Genomic DNA, 14,576 nt, shown 5'->3' with positions numbered 1-14,576 from the left:
AAAGGGGTGAGCAAGGGGATGAGGTACGTAAGGGAGCCAGGGTTTGGAGAATCATCTCATACAGTGAGGTCATCAGGTCCTTCCTGGGAGCCTTCACTGGGGACAGGACAGAAACCCCATTTCAGGCCCAGATTCCAATCCCTCCTCACACAGGGTACAGGGGAGTTCAGGAGGCAAAGTGCAGAGCCCTTCTAGGAGACGATGGAGGATCTGGAGTGGTGTCAAGGGGAATGGAAGGAGACTCAAGAGAAGCAGAGTGGAGGGTGTGGGATGGAAGGATGGATCGGGGGACCACCGTCTAATTAAAGAAATGTGAAGGGTCTGGAGAAATGCTTTTCTGAGCAAAAGGAAGCAGAGGATATGAAGACAGAAGAAGAGAGGCTCAGGCTAAGGCAGGTAGGAGGAGGGGTAGCCATGGAGTGAGTCTCAGTGCAACAGCCAGAGGCCAAGGCCAGCCAAGGAGGTAAGGAGGACAAGGGCCAGGGCTGGGGTGGGCCGAGGGGCTGGGTTATTGCAGTTGTCCTTGTTGCAGCAGGTGGTGTTATAGGTCAGGCCTAGCTTGTGGTTGGTTTGGTTGAAGGCCTCCCGACAGGGCTCTTCTGGTGTGCCACAGCGTAGGTTGGAGAAAACCCACACCTTCCCTGGGGTTAAGAGGGGGCAGTGGGGACAGTTAAGATGGGCACCTGGCATGCCTGTGTCCACCTCCCCACCCCGTGCACCCCACCCAGGCTTCGTTCCTTCCCAACTCTGCCCTTGGCCCTGCCCTTCTGTATCTCTCCTCAGTCTAACCTTTCTCCTGCACTTCCTTACCCTGCCCCTCACCCCAATCCTGGTCCTATCACTTGCTGCCCATGAGGCTTTGGACCTGTTACTGTCTCTTTTTGAGCCTGTTTTCTCAGTATAATAATAGCACCCACACATCATAGGGTTGTCATGAGCATTAATTGAAACAATCCTTGTAAAGACGTAGGATGGTGCCTGGCACGTAATAATCCTTGGCCAAATATTATCATTGCTGTAATTCTCTGTTCCACCTCAGCCCCAGCCATAGAGTCTCCCACTGGCCCTCTCTCCCCAGTGAAGAAAGGAATGTTACCGAGGTACACATTTGTTGTCAGGCATTGCTGTCCTGGTTCCAGGTGGCAGGACTGCCGGTCCACACAGCCCAGCAAAGGGACCTTGTAGCAGGAGTGACAGCGAATGTCAGCTGGGAAGACACAAGTCGGGCTGAAGTGACAGAGTGTCTGACTCACCTGGGGATGAGCCCAGCTGGTGGTATTCTGACCTGTTTGTTCTGGTAGGGACAGAGAGGGTGAGTGATGCAGAAAAAGTGCAAGTGAGTGAGGGTGGAGTTGCTCTGTGAATGGCCCACACCCTAAACATCTTCCTTCACTCCACCCCATCTGGAGATGAGTTGAGAGAGGCAGAGTTACCAACAATGGGGCTGGGGACAGATGAAATGTGAGAATACCACGGGGAAGGAATGGAGGTGGCGAGGGAGGAGATGAAGGAATCCAGAAGAGGTCACAGATGGAGGCTTGAAATAGGAAGAAATATTAAAAGTAAAAATCATGGTGGTTACAACACTTGCAGAAATGGCTTAGAACTTGAGGCTGGCAAGAAAGCCACCTGGGGCCAGATTAGCAATGTATTCTTCACCTCCTGGGGCCGCCTAGAGCATGGGAGGAGGAGCCAAACTTGAACTGGATCCTCCCACCCCAGTAGCTCTCTGACAGAAAGGAAAAGTATCTGGGAGACAGATCATCAGAATCCATCCGAGCACTTTACCAAAATGGAGAGGATGCGTGCAGAAAGGCAGAAGGTGGCACCCTGAAAGTTTCTGCTGCATCCGATTCAAGGTTTGAGGGACGGAAGGGTTCAGTCAGTGGGTGGAGGAGCCTGGTGACTGCACCTCAATGAAACCCACCTCACCCTGGGGGTGAGCAACCTTGGCATTCCCTCCCTAGAAGGCCGGGAAATCTCCCTGGTTCCCTGAGAGATTCTGAGAGGTCACTGGAGCCCTCCAGAAAGCTTGTGTTCCTGGAGGTATGCACCTCAGGGAGGAGCAGGGGGGCGATCTAGGAAAGGCCACTGCTCGAGGGACTGAGCACAAAGTCCCTGATGGAGTAGATGGGAGGAGGGGTCACAAAAGAAGCCCCAGGCTGGTTGCCTAGATTTCTGGGAGGACGCCCTGGCTGAGTGCAGGTGGTGAGAGGAGAAAGCAGGTAAGCTGGATCCTGGAGAGTTCTGTATCAGAGTGGGGCTGGCAGGGGAACTGGATATCAGAGTTTCCAAGGAGTGGGGAACAGGGGACCTGGAACCCTGGGCAGGTTAGAAGAGTGCGTCTTGGAGGTGGGGAAGAGTCTGAAGATGGAGACACGGGTCCTTGAGAAACAGAGCAAGGACCGTGTCACAGCGGGGCACAGGAGAGCTTAGCCAGTTGGGTCTGGTGGCGCTTGGGATCTTGAGTAGCAGGTAGTGCACGGCAGTGCCTGGGGCAGGGTGTAAAAGTCCTAACCAGGTGAACCAGGTCCTTGGGGCCCCCAGGTGCTCACCTGAGACCCAGCAGAGCAGAGAAGACAAGGTGATCAGCAGAAGGCCTTTCATGGTGAGGGTCCTGAGAACGGTAGCAACAGCAGCAGCAGAGTAGAATTTCAGGGATCCTGCTCTGGGAGTTGAGTGGCCTTTTTGGAATTTATAGCCACAACAGTCCCGCCCTACCTGGCCTCTGGTGGCCCCTCCTTCCCCATTTAGGGAGGGGCTAAGCAGGACCCAGTGGCGCAGTAGGGATGGGGATGGCAGAGAGAGGTGGGGAGGGTAGGTAGGTGCACTGGTGGCCAACTCCATTTTGGTTCTCGGTTTCAGTCCAAGACACACCCTCCTGGCCCCCAGGAGCAACACCCCTGTCTGCCCAGTCCTCTGAGGAAGTATCGCCAAAGTCCCCTGTGATGTTACCGTGGCTGTGGTGGTTCCTGGGAAATGGACAATGGGGTGTGGCCCAAGCTGACTGCAAAATTTTGGTCCCTGGGGGGCATTGGTAGGGGTATGTGGGCAGAAATTGAGCACCAAATTAATCTCAGTCCACTTAGTTTTCCCAACCCCTCCTCAGCCACAGGATGGAGGAGTACGATTTGTGATGTGACCAACAGCTTCTGTGATGTCAAAGCAGCAGAGGCATGGGCTGGAGCTGCCTGTTAGGGAGGGGCTGCCTCAGGCCCCCTGAAGGTTCTCAGGACCTCATCCTGGCTCCACCTGGGCTTGGCATGGCCTTGGTTGCTCCGGTGCAGTGAGGGCTGATGAAGTCCTGGGTGTGGGGCTGTGCACCTGCTCCAAAGCACCTCCCCAATCAAAACCTGCCAATTTGGGCGGGCCACCTTGGGCCGGGAGGGACGAAGTGGGCACAGAGGGGTGACGTAGCAGCTAAAATAAGAACAGAAATAGTAATAATGGCAAGCATATAGTACTCCTATGTCTCTGCCATTGTTCTAGGCATTTAATGGGTATGACTTTATTTAGTTCTCACAATACTCTGTGAGGTAGGTGCTTTTATTCCCATTTTACAGATGAGCAAGCAGGCCCAGAGAAGTTAAGCGACTTGCGCACATCACGCAGCTAGTAGGTGAAGTCGAGATTTGAATTCAGACAGCCAAGATCCAGAAACTGTGGTGCTCCCGGCAACTGCTATACTTCAAGAGTTAAAAGTCAAGGGCTTCCCTGGCGGCGCAGTGGTTGAGAGTCCGCCTGCCGATGCAGGGGACAGGGGTTCGTGCCCCGGTCCGGGAAGATCCCACATGCCGTGGAGCGGCTGGGCCCGTGAGCCATGGCCGCTGAGCCTGTGCGTCCGGAGCCTGTGCTCCGCAACGGGAGAGGCCACAAAAGTGAGAGGCCCGCATACCGCAAAAAAAAAACCCAAACCAACCGTTGGGGACTTCTCAGGTATAATAGTATCGTAGGACTTCCCTGGTGGCACAGTGGTTGAGAATCTGCCTGCTAATGCAGGGGACACGGGTTCGAGCCCTGGTCTGGGAAGGTCCCACATGCCGGAGAGCAACTAGGCCCGTGAGCCACAACTGCTGAGCCTGCGCATCTGGAGCCTGTGCTCCGCAACAGATTGGGGTGCCGAGGGGTAACAGTGCCTCCTGCAGTGGCCTCTGGCCCTGGAGGACTCAGAAACCACAGACCCAGTTCTAATCACGAGAGCAGATGTTTTCACAACGGCTGAGGCCGTGCAGCGCAGCAGTGGTGTGAGTCTGCCCACGGGAGGATCCCGGGATTTTAGTAAAGGATGCAGACTGGGGTTTGCGAACCTCCCTTCCAACTAGCAGAGCTTCTCCTAAATTTCCCAGATCTTAGTATTGTCTTTACACTGTGTCCTCAGCAAAAAAAAAAAAAAAAAGTCTGCGAAAGTGCTTGTGTAAAGGGCCCCAGCATGAATTCTAAGTGAGCATTGGTTGAGGGATGTGAACCTGCCTGCAAGGATTCCCAGAGGGATGTGGGCAGCTGGTGGCCCCTCCCCCACCCCTTATCGGAGCCCCCAGACCTGCGGTCTCCCCCTCCACCCCCCTCTGATTTCCCTCCGGTCTCCTTCGCTGATTCACTGGCCTCCTCTTCCCACCACATCGCAGCCATGGCCTTGGTTCTGCAGCTGCTGCCGCTGCTGCTGTCGAGGGCCCAGGGGAACCCCGGGGGTAAGCCATCCCAGGAAAGTCGGAATGGGCGAGGAAAGACTGAGGCAGGAGGAGGAGGCGACCCGGTGGGGGTAGCGGGGGGATGAGATGTGTATGGGAAGATCCAGGCTGGCGGGAGGGTAGAGGAGGGGAAAAAGGCGTAAGGGGAAGGGGCGTCTTGCTCTGTGGACTTGCCTTGACCACCGTCCCCCGCAACCCTCCCCCCCCACCGCCTCCCCTAGCTTCACTGGACGGCCATCCCGGGGACCGGGTGAATCTCTCCTGCGTAGGGGTCTCGCAACCCACCCGCTGGGTCTGGGCACCTAGATTCCCGGCCTGCAAAGGCTTGTCCAAAGGACGCCGCGCGATCTTGTTGGCCTCACCGAACGGGACCCCCACCGTGTCTCCCGTCCAGCCCTTTGCTGGCCGCCTACGTACCCTGGACCTTGATATCCGGCGGCTGGAGCTGCTCCTGAGCGCGGGGGACTCGGGCACCTTTATCTGCAAGGGCCGCCAAGAGAACGAGAGCCGTACGGAGCTTCATGTGCTGGGGGACCGGGCCTATTGCAGAGCTCCGGGGCCTACCCACGGTAGGTCCAGGCCTTCACACAAAGGGGACCTAACTCAGACACACGCACCCGTCAGAGAGGGAAGCCTGGTCTGGGGGTTCCTGAGTGGGAGAGCTAGCTCTCGGTCCCCGCACCCTGACCTCGGCATCCACCGCTACCCCGCTTCCAACGTTCCCGCAGGGTCCGTGTATCCCCAGACACTAATCCCGCTGCTGGGCGCTGGGCTGGTGCTGGGACTCGGAGTACTGGGCTGGGCCTGTTGGCTGCGCAGGTGAGCTCTAGGGGCGGGGCCTGGTTGAAAGGCTCGCGACCAGAGGCAGGAGGGGCAGGCCCAGAACTTTCGCGGGCCAAAACTACATCGGGAGCCCTCGGGTGTGGTTCGGAGACGAATGGGGAAGGTCGGAACTTGGGGGCGAGGCCATGGGCTGGTGGGTGGAGCCCTAGCTAAGGAAGCCAAGCTAGAGGTCGAGCTGGCTCCAAGCGTGGGGGGAACTATCTGTGCGGGTGGGAACCTAGGTTGTTTTGCTGGTCAGAGCCGGCCTGTTACTGGGTTGTTGTTGGCGCGTCCTGGGGCCCAGAACAAGCGAGATAAGATAAGTGGTTCTTAGAGACTCTTATCCATACCTTACAGGCGCTCGCCCCCTCACCCGCCTCGACCACCCCCCAGATTTGGTGAGACTAACTCCACCCCATTTGCCTTCCCCGCACATTCCCCACCCAATTCCCGAGTCTGAGCCCTTGCTGGGAGCAGACAAGTTGGTCACCTTCTCTCAATCCTTCAGCTCTGTCCCCCCCCACATAGTTCCACTCGTGAAAGCGGAGCCCCAGAGGCCAGTAGAGGAGGAAGAGCCCAAGATTGCAGGGGACCTGGACCAGGAGCCGGTAAAGGTTTGGGGGTGGGATGGGGGCTGGCCAGAATCCGTGACTAAGTGGACCAAGAAAGACAGAGGCTTGGATCCCCAGGGAGTCAGACTTCCGAGACCCTCCTACCTTCCTCCCCACCTTTCAGAGCCTGCTCTACGCAGACCTGGATCATACGGCCCTCAGAAGATCCTGCCGACTGTCCCCAGTGGTCCCTGCTGACGCCTCCACCACCTATGCGGTTGTAGTTCGAAAGGAAGCCCTTACTACCTCACAGGCTGGGGGCTCCCAGCTCTCCATAACACCCCTCGCCTTCTTGACCCGTCACCTGGAAAAGGAAGGCACCATGGGATAGAAATGAGCACTAGACTGGGAGTCAGGAGACGGAGGATCCAGGCTATCTCTGCTGCTGATTTTGGTCCTTCCTTACCCCCATCTCTCACACAGCCTTCCGGTCTCCTTCACCACTGATGTCCTTAAACCTGATCAAGCCCTGTCTCCCTATTTTAAGACATCAACAACTCCTAGATTTTTGCCCTATCTCTTCCCTTCTCTCCACAGTCAAGCTCTTTGAACCAAGGGCCTACACCTGTCTTCCATTTTTCTCTTCACTCCACTCCCACTGCTCACGTGCTCTCCATGAGATTGCCAGTGATGTCCTAATAACCCCACCCACTAGACATTTATTAGCATTCATCTGGCTTGGCCTTTGATCGCTCTTATTTAAGCTGTTTTTCTTTAATGCTGTTGTCTTCCTTCTGGACTCCTCCTTGCTCCCTACCCCTGCAGTATTCTCCACCATTCTTAGGTTTGTCTTTTTCTTTATCTGCCTTCCCCCTCTCCTGGGATGCTGTCATCCACAGCCAGTCCTCAGCCTTTTTCTGTGCAAGCAACATCCATAACTCTCTCCAGTTCACATCTCTGATATGAGATTTCCAAACTGTCCCTCAGACATCCCTGCCTGGCTGGCCCTAGGCATTCTGCACACAGCAGGTCCAAAACCCAACTCACTGTCATCTCCCAAGCCACTTACTTAATCCTTCCTCTGCATTCTCTTTTGATCAACCCCACTGCCCAAGCCAGAAATGGAGAGTCATGCAGACCTCCTTCCTCTCATTCCCACACGATAAACCAAGTCCTGTCTTTCTATTTTAATGTCACTGTCAAATCCACACCCTTTTCACACCCAGCACTGCCACCTGAATGTTTATTTCCTCCCTGGATTACCCATAGCCCCACCTCATCCTCCTGCCCTTGTTCTCCTCCCTGAAACTAGAGATATTCTCCCCAAATGCTAACCTGCTCCTGACAGCCTATATTTCAGCAGTATTTCAGCTCTGGGCCCATGGGCCTCAGCTTTGGGTTCAAGGTGCTACAGTACTCTACTTACTCTCCAGGCTTATCTCTGTCACTCAGTGCCTAGAACAGGACAGCCTTAGAGAAATTCTCCCCAGCCCCCAAATGTGCCTTTGCCCAGTGCAATTCCTTCTTCCTGGATTAGCCTTTGCCTCCTCCCCACTATCTGCCTGGCTAATTCTTATTTATCCTCAGGACTCAGTTCAAGTGTAGCCTTTTCTGGGAAGCTATTTCTGACCCACTTTGCCCACCCCTGCATACACTCTGATGCCCTAGGGAGCCCCCTTATTTCTCTCATAGCGACAGCCTCCTGTGAATTGTTCCATTACAACCTGCATTTCAATTTATAAGAAATTTTCATGTACTGTGAGTCCCCTGATATCAGGAGACTGACCCTTTTTATATCACCGCTAAGCCTCAGTAAATGAGTGAAAATGAATATCCCTGGAAATGTCATTTCCTCCTATCAACTTAGGGATGGGCTGTTGATCTCCCAGTCTCTGAATCATCTGACATTTAGATAAATTCAGTGAGTGATTCACCCATATTTTTTCTCTGCCCTGTACATGCTCCCCATCATAGAAATTCTGTCCTGTCCGTCCTGTGCCCAAGCAGCTATGACAGGGCTGGACAATGAGTCAGTGAGCACTGAATGAGGGTTTGATGAATGAAGGAGGCCTCCTTCCCAGCACTGACCCCAACCTCAGGTTTCAGCCCTGCCGTTGACCCCCTGCCCCAGTAAGACACCATTCGCAGCCCAGTCGCAGCCCAGTCTAAAAGGTCAGTTCTGTTTTATTAGTTCTTGGGGAGAGGACTCACCCAGTGACCTCCATCCTTTTTCTCACTCTATGCCCTCCCCCTACCTTGGGGCCATCTCCCCACTACTACGTATTCACTGTCCTCTATCTAACCTTCCTTCCCCTTCTACTCCTATGCCACCCTGCCCCTGGTCAGCCAGGACCCCAAGGCCAGGCTCTCAGCTGTGGGGGCGTGTGCTGAGCACCAGGCAGAGGGAGCTGAGCCCAGCGCCTGCCTTCTCCAGTTCCGAGCAGGACACAGGTACCAGGGTGACGTCAGAGAGCTTCTGCAGTGCCTGCAGGGAGGACAGTGTGTGGGGAGAGGGGAGTAAGACCCCAAGGCCCACAGCCAGGGCCCCATTTCAGCCAGCTAGAGTGGCCCCACCCTGGCTTCTAGAAAAGGTACCCCTTCTTCCTCCCACTAGGGAGGCCTGAGCCCCATTTCTCTGGTTGGTGGTGGTGGTGGAGCTCCTGCCTTCTCTCACCTCCTGGCTGTTGGGCAGGTCCCCGCCTCCACGGTGCAGGAGGAAAGGGGGCATACCAGGCAGCCCAGGACGCAGAAAGAGACAGTCAGCCGCTGCATCATCTGGGAGGGTCAGGGAGGCATAGGGGTGATCCGTCAACACTGCCATTGCCTGGGGGAGAGGAGAGAGGAAGCATGCAAGGCTCAGAGCCTCTCCACAACTGAGTCCAGCTGCCCTACCACCGCTAAGGGCTGGGGACAGAGTTACATTATTGTGGAATAATAATGACAGCAATCACATAGCACTTACTATGTGTCAGGCACTAAGGGCTTTAATTAACTTGTCTAATTTCCACCTCGGACTCACACGCAGTTCTTTCCACCTGCTACCCACTTCTCCCCTACTTCAGACCCCACGGGTCGGTCCTGTCCATCCTTCGAGACACAGCTTGGGTGCCCTTTAGGGAGTTTCTTGAAACTCGGGAAAACGGTGTTAATTGCCCCTGTTCCTCCGTGTTCCAGCTGTCTGTCCCGTTTATAGTAACTTCTTGTTTTCACACGTGTTTTCACATAGATGGACAGCTCCATGAGGGTAGGGGTTGGAGTTAATTCTCAGAGCCTCCCAACTCCCCGCCTCCCAGGCCCGGAGCCGCGCCCACTTTTGTTGGCCGCGCCTCAACCTGCCCCACCCCAGCCGCAACCCCTTCTCACCCTGACAGCTTTTTGGGCAGCCTCGCTGCTACCTGCCACCACAGTGCGGGGTCCCCCCATGCCGCAGAGGCCACGCAGGTGGGAGGGGCTCGAGACCGGCACTGTGGAGACGGCAAAGTCCTAAGGGGAACAAGGGAAAGTATTCAGGGACGCGGGAAGGGTGAGAGGATACCCTCAAACACAGGCTGCTCTCAGCCTCTTCCTCCTCAGCGCGGCCCGCCCCACGCCCCCGCCCAGGTCCCTCAGACCCCCATCCGCTCCCTGCTCCCCGCACCCAAGGCTGGTCCCGCTCCTCACCCGGAACGTGTCCGCCACGATCTCAGCTCCTCGGTGATTAGTCCACCTGGAGAGGCCTACGAAAAACTCCCGGCCTGAGCCCAGGGAGGCCGTCGAGGTATGAGGCGGGAGTGGGTTGGAAACAAGGCCCGAGATGGCCCAGTCTCCCAAAGTCTGCTTCCCTGTGCCAAGCCCCAGGGTGCAGGCACCCCAGCCTCACCGGTGAAGAGAACATCAGTACCATCCAGCGTCGCGTTCTCGTCCCCCATCTCCACAATTCGGAGCCCCAGGTCCTGGAGGGCTTTGCGGATGCCATCGACCTTAGGGCAGGAAAAGTGGGCGCGAAGCGGAGACATTCCCACCCCCATTCTTCCCTTAAGCCCCAGACGTCCAGATCCTCCCGTCCCCCTACCCCACCCGTGCCCAGGCGCTCACCTCCGGCCTGCGGGCGGGGCTCCAGGGCCGCGTGATTAGGGCCGTATCCCCTTGGATCACAGCGGTGTCACCAAGCAGCGGTCCCAGCGGCAGCGACTCTTCAGGAGGCAGTTCTAATAGCTGCAGCCCCAATCGCTGCCTCAGTTTACCCCCCAGCACCCCATGCTCCCTCTGAGCTTTGGCTAGGTCCAGAGCCGGAAGGCCAGCCCCCGCACCCTCCCCCGACGCCAGGCTCTCCGGGACCCCCCGGATCAGGGCATGGGAACAGCGGCCCAGCCCCTCCCCTGGCGTCCCCATCCCATCCACACAGACGCCCTCTCCGGCTGCGCTGATTTCTCAGTTGTCTCTTTTTAACTTCACCTGTCTGGGAGAAGAAACAGAACGGGAGTAGGCAGAGAGAGAGAGACATGGAAAGAAGGGCATAGGGGGATGGTTAAAAGCCCCGGGGTCTTCCTTCTGCCATCTCCGGGCGCCCCTCCCTCTCCGCCCCACCCCCTCCAGACCTTCCTCTCTTGCCGACCCCACTCCACCCCGCATCCTCGCGGGTCTGCTGCTTTAGGGGAAGTCCGAGGAACGAGATCGGGATCGCTAGTCTCCAAAACACCTGTTGCCCCTGCTCGGGGTCTTCGAGAGGTCCCTGCCGGGCGCCCCTCTTGGCAGCCGCTAGGATGCGCTCACTCCCAAAAAATGCAGCGGCCCCGCCCCCTTAACCCTCTGCTGCTCGCTGCCTTAGGGACCCGAAGTGCGGCGAAGAGCCCACAAGGGTTATGGGACAGGAGGAGACAGCTGGGGAGAGAGTCAGGAGCTGGGGGATGAAAGTCCTGGGTGTCCGAACGAGAACGGAAGAGAGGGACAAGGAGGGAGGAATTAGAGCCTAAGGAGTTAAACATCCTCTCTACCCTGGCCGGTCACTCCGTTCCTAGCGCGACCCAGTGTAAACCAGACTGAGTCCCGGAGGACTGGGAGAGGTCTAAAACGAAATCCGAGGGGCGGGGAAACGGGGGGGGCGTGGTTCTGGGGAGCAGGCACCGCTCCGGGCGCCAGGACCGGGTGCCCCAGTCTCCCGATCCATCTTCCCCAAAGTCCACCCGGACTCAGCTCCGCACCCAAATGTTGACCCTCTGCACTGTCCGGCGCAGGCACGGGCCCAGCACCCCCAAACTCCCCCCCCCACGGTCCGAGGAGCACCTCCCACCAGACTCACCTCCTGCGGCCACCCCCTCTTGCAGCTCTGTGCTCTTGGCTGGGGCCCCACCCCCTGAGGACAGAGTTGGTGAAGAAGAGAGTCGTAGTCTTCAAGCCTAGGGGATTGGAGCTTTGGCTTTGAGGGGTCCCCGGGTAGGCGCGCTCAAGTACTACAGTGGGTCGGGGACGCGACGGTCTGGCGGCTCCGGGGCATTGTCTAAGCGGGACAGGGCGGGGCTCCTCGATGTCACGCCCATTCCGCCCTGCTATGCCGCGCCCAGTCCACCCCGATTGCGCCCCCCCTTCTCGGAATTCGGCCCCGCCCCACGAGCTCTGCCCAGACCCACCCAGATCTGGTCGGCTCCGGCGGCTGGGCTGCGAGTGCGACATGTAGCACAAAACAGCGCTATGGTGGACCCGCACTAAAAATGGCAGCCCTGTCACAAGCACCCCTCTTCTAAATTCCTGGTTTTTGCCAGGAGTTCGAGGTCATTGACCCACTCTTCATTCCGTGTTGCTCACACTTCAAGCCCCCTTTGTGTAAAAACATTAGATTTTCTTTTTTCCTTTAAAATTATTTATTTATGTTTGGCTGCGTTGGGTCTTCATTGCTATGCGCGGGCTTTCTCTAGTTGCGGAGCGGGGGCTGCTATTCTTCGTTGAGGTGCGCGGGCTTCTCATTGCGGTGGCTTCTCTTGCTGCGGGAGCACGGGCTCTAGGCGCGCGGGCTTCAGTAGTTTTTGCACCGGTCTCACAGGCTCTGGAGCACAGGCTCAGTAGTTGTGGCGCACAGGCTTAGCTGCTCCGCAGCATGTGGGATTTTCCCGGACCAAGGCTCGAACCCATGTTCCCTGCATTGCCAGGTGGATTCTTAACCACTGTACCACCAGGGAAGTCCCAAAGCACTGGATTTTCATTCTGTACTTTATTACTGAAATACGTTGTCCTACCCACCCCACAGTAAAAATCTCACCCAGATCCCCCATCCTTTCTCCTCATCCCCCCAGCAAGCCCTGCACAGGTGCTCCAGGATTCTATGCCCACTGGCCATTTTGGAGTGTGTCCATTGGGTAACCATGTGGAAACCACCCAGGGCCTTTGTGGAGAAAATGGAGGTGGGCAAGGGAGCTCCAGGAGGGGCTTATTTGAGGGCTTTGGCCACTTGTTCATAGGCCAGCTCGATCTCCTCATCATCTGGACAGGTGGAGGCAAACTCTTCCCGAGCATAGGCATTGCGCAGGTACCTATGCACTCCCCGAAACACATCCGGGATGGAGAATCCTCGGTACTTCTTACATACCACCTAGGGGTGGGGAGAGGAGAACCAGTAGGTTTAGCTTCAGGGAAGTGACATTGGCTGCCATGCTCTTGGTCTTTCCCTTATCCCAAGGCTTCATGATAAAATCCAGGCATTCAAGTAGGTCCACTATCTGGTTTCTCTTCCAATGATTCTTATCTCCCATATAAAGCATCTTCAATCATTTTTCTTAACTCCTCACTGTCTTGTAAGGCCTTCACCCTTCCTCTCCGCTTACTGAAATCCTGGCCATTTATAACCAGCCCCTTTTCAGGCCACCCCAGTCCATGGTGCTAGTTTTCCCCTCTTGATTTTGAAATATAATTCACAAACCATAAAATTCTCCTCTTGAATTTCCACAGCAACTTTTTTCCACTTTTCATTTGGCTTTTAATCATGTATTATTAATCATGTGAATGTTTTATCTTCTCAGCTAGATTTTAGATCCTTGGAGGGCAAGGACCAATCACCACATATCTTGTCTTTCCGTGCCTAGTACAGAGATTTTCAGTACACAGTTCTGCAGCAGACTGACACTGGGCCCACATTTCAGAAACTAAACCGTAGCTTTGAACTATGACATAAACATGGGAACCAGCAGTTTTCATCTTCCACAAGAGGAAGTGGAGACTGAAGCTGTAGGCTTAAAACTTTGATTTTAGGAAAAGCCTGCTCTCTTATCTGGGGATTTGGCAATGACAGAGACAGGAAGAGCATTCTTGAAAGTAACACTGGGATGTGTTACCCTAGGCCAGTCTGTTTGCACCCACACCTTGCATCGTGGAATGTAATTCTCTCAAGTAGTGGTCTTGCCAGCAAAGACAGCAGAGAAGGAATGGGGTGGTGTCTGCTATTGAAAACCACCCTAAGAAAGAAAGCACCTTTGGAGTGATTGTCATGGGAAGCCTGTGTGGGAGACCCTTAAAGAGCCATCCCAGCGACCACCCTCTCCTCCCACAGTGACCACTCACCTGTACTATGTGGAGCTTTGGCAACAGGTTACAGTCAGCCAGAGTGAGCTCATTGCCATCCAGAAACTTCCTCTGAGAGATGCCCTCATCCTCAGCGCTGGTCTCATCCACTTCATCTGGGAGAGGTGATGTCAAGTAATTGTCTAAAACTTTCAGGGCTTTCAGGAGTCCCTTCTCCAGGTCTGTGCAAGAGAAGGGAGTTGGTAAGAACATCAGAAGACTGCCATAGTCCAAGAAGGCCCATGAGGGGGTGAACACTAATGGTGAGGCCAGTCCAAAATAATAATAGCTAACACTAATGTAGTTCATTTTCTCTGTGCTATTCTAAGCAATTTACACACAAAAACTCATTTAATTCTCACATCGACCCATGAAGTAGGTACTGTTATCCTCATTTTATAGATCTGGAAATGGATTTACAGAGAAGTTCAATGAATTCCCCAAAGTCACACAGCTACTAGAATTTGTACTCAGGTCATCTGGATCTAGAGTCTCTCTCTCTCTCTCTCTCTCACTGTCTCTCTCTCTTTTTTTAATTGAAGTAAGATTTGCCAACATTCAGGGTATCTGAATGTCCAGGTGCCCCTAATCACTGGATCTTTTCTATTCCTCCTAGAACCCAGGCCTCCAACCCACAAGACTCACTATCATTGAGAGCTGGGTTTGAATTCTTGATGTAGGCAGAGAATTTGGCAAATATGTCCAGCCCAGCTGTGTTGGATTCAGGGTTCAGAGCTGCCAGCTTGGGGTACCTGGAAGCCAATGGGACAAACAGGATAAGATATCTTGCGAGGAGGAACCTCAGCTCCCCTGCTGCAGCCCCACCACCATCTCTGTTTTTCATTTCTTCAACCTCTCTCTCCCAGAGTCTCCCAGCTCCCCTACTCCCCTTTCCAAGTTCCCCTATACCTGGGAGGGCACAGCACCGCCTCCAGAAATTCCTCAATCTTGTTGGTGTCTGTGTGCACTTCAGTGCCATACAGCAGGA

The 14,576-nt window shown here is 55.3% G+C and overlaps 4 protein-coding genes across 6 annotated transcripts in view; 1 reads left to right on the top strand and 3 right to left on the bottom strand.

Annotated features, from left to right (window-relative positions):
* Positions 1-426: 426 nt before the first annotated feature.
* Positions 427-2,607, bottom strand: LY6G6C (lymphocyte antigen 6 family member G6C). The gene is made up of 3 exons (XM_007459556.1): positions 2,556-2,607; positions 1,097-1,207; positions 427-641 (listed from the first exon to the last, which is right to left on the bottom strand). The coding sequence occupies exons 1-3, from the start codon at positions 2,605-2,607 to the stop codon at positions 427-429; spliced, it is 378 nt and encodes a 125-aa protein (XP_007459618.1).
* Positions 2,608-4,627: 2,020 nt separating this feature from the next.
* Positions 4,628-6,452, top strand: MPIG6B (megakaryocyte and platelet inhibitory receptor G6b). Of its 3 annotated transcripts, XR_457035.1 has the most exons (6): positions 4,628-4,688; positions 4,910-5,257; positions 5,417-5,507; positions 5,868-5,908; positions 6,019-6,118; positions 6,246-6,350. XR_457035.1 is itself a non-coding variant. In XM_007459554.1 (5 exons), exons 1-5 carry the CDS (start codon positions 4,628-4,630, stop codon positions 6,450-6,452), a joined length of 783 nt encoding a protein of 260 aa, XP_007459616.1. The 3 variants fall into 3 exon arrangements, 2 of the variants coding, with proteins under 2 accessions (XP_007459616.1, XP_007459617.1); XM_007459554.1 differs by lacking the exon at positions 5,417-5,507 and having other exon boundaries at positions 5,993-6,118; positions 6,246-6,452; XM_007459555.1 differs by lacking the exon at positions 5,417-5,507.
* Positions 6,453-8,227: 1,775 nt separating this feature from the next.
* On the bottom strand, positions 8,228-11,545 carry DDAH2 (DDAH family member 2, ADMA-independent). Its single transcript, XM_007459553.1, has 7 exons — positions 11,340-11,545; positions 10,136-10,499; positions 9,921-10,020; positions 9,722-9,795; positions 9,425-9,544; positions 8,736-8,885; positions 8,228-8,546 (listed from the first exon to the last, which is right to left on the bottom strand). The coding sequence occupies exons 2-7, from the start codon at positions 10,430-10,432 to the stop codon at positions 8,430-8,432; spliced, it is 858 nt and encodes a 285-aa protein (XP_007459615.1). The 5' UTR covers positions 10,433-10,499; positions 11,340-11,545; the 3' UTR covers positions 8,228-8,429.
* Positions 11,546-12,233: 688 nt separating this feature from the next.
* Positions 12,234-14,576, bottom strand: part of CLIC1 (CLIC family member 1) — a 4,954-nt gene continuing 2,611 nt past the window's right edge. The window contains exons 4-7 of the mRNA XM_007459549.1: positions 14,498-14,576; positions 14,234-14,340; positions 13,589-13,770; positions 12,234-12,623 (exon numbers count right to left, since the gene is read on the bottom strand). Coding sequence (XP_007459611.1) covers positions 12,462-12,623; positions 13,589-13,770; positions 14,234-14,340; positions 14,498-14,576 — 530 coding nt within the window. The 3' untranslated portion in view covers positions 12,234-12,461. The remainder of the gene's footprint in view (positions 12,624-13,588; positions 13,771-14,233; positions 14,341-14,497) is intronic.

This window comes from Lipotes vexillifer, unplaced genomic scaffold, assembly GCF_000442215.2.
Source record: "Lipotes vexillifer unplaced genomic scaffold, Lipotes_vexillifer_v1.1 scaffold862, whole genome shotgun sequence".
NCBI classification, from domain to species: Eukaryota; Metazoa; Chordata; class Mammalia; order Artiodactyla; family Lipotidae; genus Lipotes; species Lipotes vexillifer.
This window is presented reverse-complemented; position numbering and strand designations above follow the sequence as displayed.